Source organism: Salarias fasciatus, chromosome 23 (assembly GCF_902148845.1).
Source record: "Salarias fasciatus chromosome 23, fSalaFa1.1, whole genome shotgun sequence".
Classification (NCBI taxonomy): domain Eukaryota; kingdom Metazoa; phylum Chordata; class Actinopteri; order Blenniiformes; family Blenniidae; genus Salarias; species Salarias fasciatus.
The window spans coordinates 22,525,089-22,534,951 of NC_043766.1; the positions used below are offsets into that span (position 1 = coordinate 22,525,089).

General features: G+C 40.3%; 1 protein-coding gene across 1 annotated transcript; it reads right to left on the minus strand.

Annotated features, from left to right (window-relative positions):
* Window positions 1-2,075: 2,075 nt before the first annotated feature.
* fstl3 (follistatin-like 3 (secreted glycoprotein)) lies at window positions 2,076-6,708 on the minus strand. The gene is made up of 5 exons (XM_030083825.1): window positions 6,459-6,708; window positions 5,851-6,036; window positions 3,962-4,177; window positions 3,639-3,866; window positions 2,076-3,546 (listed from the first exon to the last, which is right to left on the minus strand). Exons 1-5 carry the CDS (start codon window positions 6,526-6,528, stop codon window positions 3,494-3,496), a joined length of 753 nt encoding a protein of 250 aa, XP_029939685.1. The 5' UTR covers window positions 6,529-6,708; the 3' UTR covers window positions 2,076-3,493.
* Window positions 6,709-9,863: the final 3,155 nt, after the last annotated feature.

Sequence of the window (9,863 nt, forward strand, 5' to 3'; positions counted from 1 at the left end):
AAGCCCACAATGGGAAGTAATGTCTGAGGCAGATATATTCTGATAGAGTGATGGATCTGATATCTATTAGTTTCAGCTGTGGGTTGAGGCTGTTTACAATCCAGCGGTGCGATCCAGAGAGTGGGTGGTCTCTGAAACCCTCTGCAATACGTAGTTTCATCACAACCTCATTTCAGTTCTACGTGTTGGCTGTTAACTTACTGGAAGTGGTACGGTGAATTGGAGGAAATGATACCATGTGGATGTCGTTGAGAAAAAAAAGCTTGACATATCAGAGGAGGATGATTACGCACTCATGAAATGCAAGAGTGGGCGTCACATTAGAAGGCCATGTCTTTGCAGAGATATAAACAACTCAGCCAGCGGCCGTGATGTAACGTGTGACTGATCCTACAGTCATAGCAGGTGAGTTACAATAAATGAGAAGCATCCATAATCACACCAACACAAACGTGCAAACAAATACCACTCAGTAGAAGTGAGGCTTACACCTCCTTGGATGTACCGCGAACCGTAACGTTTAAAAGACACAATAAAATATGAGGCAAAGTGGGCAGAAAATTCCAGAGGTTGCATAAAGAGTGTAGTTAAAATATTTTGGAAATGGCTCACAGGTTTACTCTGTAGATTTGTCATTACAATCACCAGTTTGACTGAAGCACTTCGCATCCGGCATCAAGTGAAAAGACACCTATGTGGTAATGATATGCGTGGTGCTCATTTCTGGGGAAGAGATCAGTCATGATAACAGCAAATGGAGATTTCATTTCGTCTTTGGTATTTTCCTGGAACACCACGACTATTTAAATGCATACACGTGTGTATATATGTGTGTGTGTATATATATATATATATATATATTTATATATATATATATATATATATATATATATATATATATATATATATATATATATATATATATATACGTATATATATATATATATATATATATATATATATATATATATATATATATATATATATATACATATATATATATACACATATATATATATATATATATGAATAGAAGATGAAACTGTAGGTATTCGAGTTCACATGTAACGCGATGACTTGTAGTTTTTTTAGTTTTAATATTAATCTTGATTGAAAGGTGACTGAATATCCCCAAGAGGCTGGAGTCTGCTGGATATTTTCAGTCCAGAAACATCCTATAAGCCACTCTGAGGTCATGTCTGCATGTCTGATGACAAAATCTGACCACCATGTTTGTGTGCCTGGCATCAACCGCTCTCACTAAGAAAACTTTTCCTATATATCACACGCAACAACAAATATTAAGAGACATTTTTTAAAGGATAGAATTTTTTGTGTATGTGGACCAAGCCACAGCCAGCCGGTGGCATTGTTATTCGCCCCGTTCGAACTAACAAAACATCTAATTCCATTCCCAGTGTAATAAAAGGGTACTTGGACAGGAATATAAACATCTCCCTAAAGTTGAACCAGATGCTGCTTCATGGTGGAGCATAGGATTCAGAGGAGGGAGAGTTGGAGACAGAAAAACAAGGGAGGTGCTTTACACAGGAAAGTGAGTCAGTACCCAGGCCTCAGCACTTCGAGACATTCATTCCTCAGCTTCTTCGCCCATCATCCCCCTGACTCTTCCTGCTTAATCCCAAACGGGGTTTGTGGGGTGGGGGGGCATCCCTGAAGAGACAAGAAAGAAAAGCTTCCCAGTCTGGATTTGATTCTGTGCTCCCTTTAGCACGAGGGCTTGAGATGCATGTCAGAGAGACAACTCAAGCCCTGCACGCACAGGAGAGAAGGTCTAACCACTGTGTGCATAAACTGGCAGTACCCTGCAGCTGCTGGAGCCTGATCCACCACCCTGAACTCCAGTGGGAGAGGAAAGTTATCCATATCCCTTCAGGGTGCAAGTATGATCTCATATAATTCAGATGGACAGTGACAATGCTACACTTAAGACCATTTTTAAATTATGAGAACCACTTCAAACTGTGTGATCACATGTTTACACTATTGTTAAAGCTACAGCAGAGACAATGCAGTGAGGAGATGTGAAAAGGAAACAAAGACTATCAGTTGCATTCTCTCTTTAATATATCTTGAAATAAAGGAGGCATTTTTGGACAAATATTAAACTTTATATTGCCTTAAAAGTCAGTACAAAAATACAAAAATATGCTGATGCATTTATAATTCCATTTTCACAGTAGGTACACATGTAGGTACACATAAAACTGTTATATACAAAAGGATCATTGAAATGTCCTGTAAAAATGACAGAAGGACTATCTGATCTAATAAATCCAGAGAACTACTCAGACTGTAAAAGATTTAATTGGACCATTAAGAATTTGTCATCCATGTAGATATGTGTAGGTTTAAACAGCATGACCAGCAGACCAACACAGCATGAATGCACAGCGACAATTTAGTTCAATCGTCCAAAAAGTTAAATCCAGTTCCAGATAAATTTAATCTACCTTTAAATTCAGTGGTGCTATTAACATTTGTTCAGTAAGTTTGGGGGGAAAACGCACTGCAGTCGAATGAAAGCAACAACCAGCATCACAACAAAACAAACTAGCATGACTTAAAAAAAAATGCATTTACAAAACAAAGCCAAGAACTCAACAGAGGAGGTATTGTGAAGAGCTTGGGGTTGTACCAACAGTCTTCTGAGGCTGCTACAAACACAACCAAACTGTTAATTTTAGTGATCAGCGGGTGGCCAAGAGTTTATACTAGGATCCAGAGTAAACATGTCTGTGTGGGGGTGGGAAGAGGGGAGGAAGCAAGACTATACAGGTTTGTTTAGACTGAACACTTTCCTCACTACCCTAACTGAAGCTAAGGCACATACAGTAAAACTGTAGTGGTAATGTTCTTGTTCACTGGCGAATTGAAACCAGACTGTCAGACTATAAAAGCGGTATCAACTTTCCAAACAAATTAGCCTCACTTGCCATCAGCTTGAGGGAAAACGGTTTGTTTAAGGGCAATGAAGACTGTAGAAAGTTGTAAAATGCCAAAGCCAGTGGCTGCTTTTATACATACACAAACAAACCAAACCAAAACAATAAATACATTTTACATCAGCTTTTCCATGGCTATATGAATTTCTAACTGCGATTAAAAATATAAATAGAGTGTGATATGTTCTCCAATAAATAGTACTGGTATTCTATTTACAATATGCACACGTCTCCCAAAGAGCTCATGCGATAAAGATGTATCTCAAGACAAAATCAGTCATCGGTCTCAACTCTACTTCCCAAAATAACACACATTTAACATACGTTGCTTTTTGAGGCAGTTACATGTGTGTGCAGTTTAATGTCTGTGTTCTCCAACACTATCAGATTACATTTGTTTACATGGGGAAACAGGAGTGATTGTCAAAAGGAAAAAAAAAAAATAGAGGTCATCACAGGACACTAGTGGTGTGAAATGTTTTTGGATCAACTCATTCTGCAAGAGCGCCATGTCAGGAATGGCCCATCTAGACTGCGTTTTCTTCACTGCCTTTGAAATGGTGAGGTTTCCGAGGTGGATCTGCACAAAAAGAAAGGAACACATAGATCATTCCACCCAAGAAATGAGACTTGTAAAAGCAAAATAAGAAGAAAATGTTTGTGGTGTCTTACTGTTGCAGTGACCGTAGTGGCGAACTCCTATGGAGCGGCCGAGGAAACAGGTGGCCCGGCGGAGGTGACAGGCACTTGGGTAAGTGATGTTGTCGTTACCACAGATTGGCTGCTCAGACGGCATGGGTATTGGGCAAGGTACAGTGCGGCACATAACACAGTGAGCGCTATTGGTCTGGTCAGTCACGCAAGTGTGAGTTCCTGGACACACCACATTGGTGCACGACTCTGCAGAAGGCATCGGCACAGCAAAATACGTTACTTTTCCTCTGTATCAAGCATTTTAGCCACTACAGAGAGCAAAGCAGATAAATCTTGCTTACTTTTGCACTCTCCCTGGTACATGACCTCCAGATCGGGGTGTCCCATGCAGCGGGCCATCAGCAGTGCACACTCATCCTTGTATGACTTCCCATCACTGCCGCACACAGCATGCTTCCGTGAAAGGTGAGAGCAGTCGGGAGAGCACACACACTGAGGCCTCCCCATCTTCATCTTGCAAGTCTTCCCAGGACCACATTTGACTCCTTCACACGTGTCTACAAAAGCACAGTAAGTGATTTCATATGTGCCTGAGTACTTCAAAGTATCTGTGTAAAGTTACTGTATTAACAAGTATGCAGACATCAGGTGATTCATGGAAATTTGAACACAAAACAAGCTTGAAATCTGGGATTTTCCCAGACCATAACACAATTTCAACCTTGCACAATATTTACAATAATCACATCTCTTTATTGACCATTACACACAGAGGTGTCTCGCCTGGTGGAATGTGAGGCTGCTGTGTTTTCATAACAGATCTATGTGTATGGCTGCACACAGACGGGGCTGAGCTCCTGCAGAGGGATGGAGGGCCTCTGAGGGAGATGGAGTTCAAAAAACTGTCAGAGAAGTTTACAGGCTGAGAAATGAAGAAGCCCTGGGCTATTCTGACACCCCATTATGCCAAAGCATAGGAGGAACTGTAATTCTACACACTATAGAGTAAACACTGCATTACAGTGCATTCCCAGGTCTCTTCCCAGGACTTTTTGAGATAATAACTTCTAAGTTCTGAGGATTTAATAAACAATTGCAAACTCTCTAGGGCTTCAATATCCAGTTTTATTGCAGAGCTGAGTTTTGTTCTCTCTACTATCCCACTCGGTCTTGGTTGATTTCCATCCCTCCTTCTGTCTCTGGCTCTACACACATTTCCTCTCTCTCTCTGTTTATCCCACAAGCTATGGTCTGGTGATTATGGCAGAGCCTCCTTCGACGCAAACAGGTTTTTATTAATGCAACACTCATAACATTGGTGTTTTCCTCCAACACAGTTTCAAGTGATCAAGGTGGTGCTGCACATAATGATTCTCAGGCATGTGGGCATGTTTCATCCCAGTCTGCAGGAATGCATTTTTGTTATATTCCTCATGGAAGCAACCAGACCTCTTTTTTTTTTTACAGGCCTTGGAGAAGCTAATACACACTAATAAAAGAAGAAAAAGTGAAGTAACAACAATGGACAGCAAATATGCAATGTTGTAATTCTTTATGGAACAAAAAAAAGAAGCTGCAAATGTGGTGTTCTTAATTAACTGAACTCACATCTCATTTATCCTATGAAAAATGTCTTTGCCAAGAAAAAACAAAGGGTTGCGTTGAAAAATACTGACATGAAAAAATACTCACTGATGACTTTGTGAACCTGAATGACCCTTACAGCATTTTTTTTTTATCTGGGGGGGGTGGGGGGTCAGGACTGCAGGGCATGCATTTGTGGTACTTCTCCAACATTCACGTCTGCATTTTGTTAGAAAACTGCATCAGGAACTCATTGTGTCATTGTGTTGATATTATGACTCACAAATGACGTGGACCAAATAAACCTTCACTAGCTCTGCACGAGATCCAGGGAATGTAGCATGTGTTCTGGGATAGCCCGTTTATCAAATGTAAGCTATTATCATTTCTACAACATATATTCTCAGTTTGATTTTTTTCTGTGTATCCCTAAACAACTTGGCATCCTGAGTCCAATTCAATATGTGTTGCTTTACAAAAAAAAAAAAAATAGCAGAGCAGTAGAACAGTTAACCTTAGCAAAGACTTAGCAAAGACCCTTATTCAGTACACTGGAGCTACTGTGAAAAGAACAAACAAAGCAAACTTCTGTTCTTCTCCATAGCAAGTTTTAACTCTTAGACTTTTCATTGTTTTGTTTATTTACCTTTGCATGGTTTACAGGTGACAATCCCGAGGAAGCCCAGCAGGCTAATCTCATTTATGGGCAGACTGGTGTTGGACCACGCTGTGTCAAGGCGGCCCCCAGCACAGCATTCCTCTTGGGTCACTCCTCTCATCAGCACCATGTCACACCTTTGATCTTGACTCTGCTGCAGCCAGCACATCCCAGCTGGAGACAGCGCCAAAGAATAAATGTGGCAGAAGTATTTTTCAACAAATACAAACTAACACAGATATGCAAAACTGTCGGCCTCCCTTTTAATGGTTTTCAGCTAAAAGATGATTTTTTGTAACGCAGCAAAGTATTGTTTTCGTTATTATGAAACACATTTTCAACACATTTTAATTTATTGCTGTATAAATACATTAAGTATTAAATTTTATCAACATGTTGTTCACAACAGAAACAAAAGACTAAGTATGTTATATAAATATTCAGTTATGTCTTATAATTTCCAGGACTACAACGAGCTTAAGTCCCATTATACACATACACCGACACAGACACAGACACACACACACACACACACACACACACACACACACACACACACACACAGAAAAGAACAAGAAAAGTCATTATACACTCACCTTTGGCAGGATTCCTTTCAATCTGATGAAAAATGAGAATTGCCCCAAAAATATGAATCAAAAGGCTCATTGTGTTCTCGTGATATACAAACCTTTTTCCAAAAATATTAGAAAAACACCTTGAAGAAAAAGTGATGTTTCTGTGTAAATCAGAGCAGATCAGTCTAACTTCGCTCTCCCTGAGCTCTCTCTCATGTGAATGAATGTGTTGTGGATAAGTGATGTCGTTCCCCCTCTGTATAAATATTTAGCCCAGATGGAATTATGCTGCTGGGATGGGCGATCCTCTCAGCCAGTAATAAGCCAGGGCAGGACACAGTTTGACTCTGACTCAATTTCCAGAGTCGGGAAATGATCCATGCCCTCCAGCGCTAGACGCTGGGCACTTATATGACCTCACTTAACTTTTTCACACCTTTTACACTCATGGAAGTCTCATTACATTTTAGAGGTAATTTATTTTGTGTTTTTAAAAGAAACTTTAAAGTGTGAGACGGCAGTGTTTCTTTTTAGTGAATAGTAAATAATTTACTATTATCTGTTCACATTTTTTTATTGTCTTGCAGATCAGATATTTTGATATAACAGACCTTCCTCTTTAATGTAGAATACCTTTGAAGTATCATCTCTCATCACTTAGCTCTGAAGGTTACAGAGTTTTTGTCTAAATGCTGATTTATTAGAAAATGCCAAGTAGAAATGAAGTTTATCACTTATCTAATTTAATAGTGAAATCACAATCCTTTGATGGTAACCCTCTGAAATGTAAATGAAGTAAGAGCATATCCGTATGGGGTTTTCCTGAAAGGTTTTCCAGATCAAATCTGGCAATTTGAAATTATATTGTCCTCAAAATCTATCATCTAGAATGCAAGAAGGTCTACTGCCTGTTCGCTTCTTTTAAACTCTTGTATTCAGGAGTATATCGTCATATACAGTATATATATATATATATATATATATATATATATATATATATATATATATATAGCAATCTTTATGAGGACCAACAGTTTCCTTAATACATATGGGTGATTTTAATCATATACAGATTTTTATCGGACTGCACTGCAGACATGACATATGAGGGATGAAATAGGAAAAATTAAGAAAATTATCAGAACATCTGCACTGCTCTTTCCCTGCACTCATTCACCCCTTGACATTGAGTGGTATGCACTAATGACAAAGCTATGTGGGTCTGTCTGCCTGCCTGTCAAGAATTTAATGCTCCCCTTTCGTTGTGAGAAGGAATGAAGGTAGCATGTGCTGTAGTATCTGAGTCATTGTGAATGATGTTGGCTTCTTCGGCAGAGATCCCCAGGGCAATGGAGGAATGCTGCCTGACCTATGAGGGGAGGAAACTCAAAAAGAGAGCAGTGAACGATGGCTGTGGGTGGCCTGCTTCTTCACTGGGTCTCTGCAGATCCACTCAGCCCCTCATATGGTTTGGATCACCACAGCCAAGCCATACAAATGAATACAGCATGGCGGAGACTGAAAGAGCACCCACTAACCTATGATTTTTTTTTTTTTTTTAGGACACAGCTTACTGTGTCCCTTCTTGGAGGCACACTGTTCCTTTTAATGTGGTGGGACTCTGATGGGTGGCATGAAATAAAAAAAAAAAAAAAACCCTTGTGAACTGTATCTAATATGAAAAACAGTGAGGGCATCTTTGAGAGGGCAGGTGTGGGGCTCAGTGTCACACTGTATGAGGGCCTGTGGCCACACACACACACAATTAAAGCATAAACTCCACTGCCATCTAGTGGATGTGGCTTGTATGTAAGAATTCCTCCAAGCAGTGGGCGTTGCATCAAGTCCAAGCCCCAACGCCTTGCATGTTGCGTTCAGAATACTGACCGCCATTAAAAAGCACTCTAATAAATCTAATAAGCATAGGATTCAAATATTGGTTTTTCTTTAAGGCTGTTATTTCGTTTTTACCCAAATTATATTTCATATTCGTGAGGGATTAATATTTAATTGGATCAATGGAAACATCAACATCAGTTATAACTAAACAGGATGAAGCTGTGGAAAACATGATGAGCTCTCTCTCGTTATCTAATGGCGCATCTGTTTCCTGCCTTAATAACGATTACATTCAAAAGGGAAACTATGAATTTGACCTTTGTGTTACAGCCCAAAGCTATATGAGAATCTGAAGTAATTAGGAATGGTATTGTTCAGCCCATTTCTTTATCTGGGCTGATACACTTTGGGTTCCTCTGAGGGTGGAGAGCGAGAACCATTTCGGACGTGTGTCCACGGCGAGTCAATCAATCCACTCACTCTTGTTGTTTGGGTGCGGTGAGCCATTTATTTCCCTCTGTGCATATAAATCCACAGTTTACGAGAGCCAAGCTGGAGCCCGACAGCTCAATCATGAGCACGACACGATCCCACACACCAAACGAGCACGGTCAGAAAACTTTTTGCTGTCCCTCTCACACCTGAAGCTTATCCCCTGTGAGCACCTTATGCATTTCCTACCCACCCTGCTCCCCCTAGTGGCCAAATAATGACAAATGGCTCGTACACACCGGCCAGTAATTGTAAATCATTTCAAATAAAGCAATAGATCAATATAAAAAAAAAAAATACCAACCAAAAACCTTTCCATATTTTCACCCACAATATTTCATTAACTCATGTTGCAGCGACAGTTACTGGCCTGTCCAGCATGCTGGTTTTAGTTTAAATAAATTGGGAGTGTCTCTGAACACATAGCTCCTTCTTGTGACTATTGTTCAAACTTGTTTCCATGTTTCATTCCCGCTTCAATGTCTTTTCAACAGTTCAGAGCGGAAATCGTGGAGCTTCAAGACAAAGTATGTAGGCAGTGCTGCCTTCATCTTGCTCCTTCAGCGTTGTCTCTATGCCTCCTCCATCAAAGATATGGAACATCCAGGGCAAGCTGTCCGGCTGACACAGTGGATTTAATATCTTAGCATGGAGGGCAAGGTGATGGTTATCTCTGGCTTCACTCCTTCGATGTCCACACTTCCAGCTGCCACATCTGCGGTCTCCAGGATGTTCACGTCTTCGTCTTTTCGCTCCTCTTTGTAAACATTGGCGCACAATGTAACATTTGGTTTTGAGCAATTTGAAGCTTCACAAGTCCAACTTTATTTTAGGAACACAAACAAATCACAAACAGCATATTGTGCAACAGCAGTACCAAAATCATTCCCGGCATAACATAAACTCTAGAACCCATCCAAAGTAACACAATAAGCGCTGAATAACAACTGATCATGACACAAAACAACAACTTAGAAACAATAACACAATCACTTTTGAACCAAGAAAACAACCCCCCCCCCCCCCCCCCCCGCCCCCCCCCCCCCCCCAACCCCCCACCCAGGACATGTCCAACGCATGTCCAATGCCTTTTGG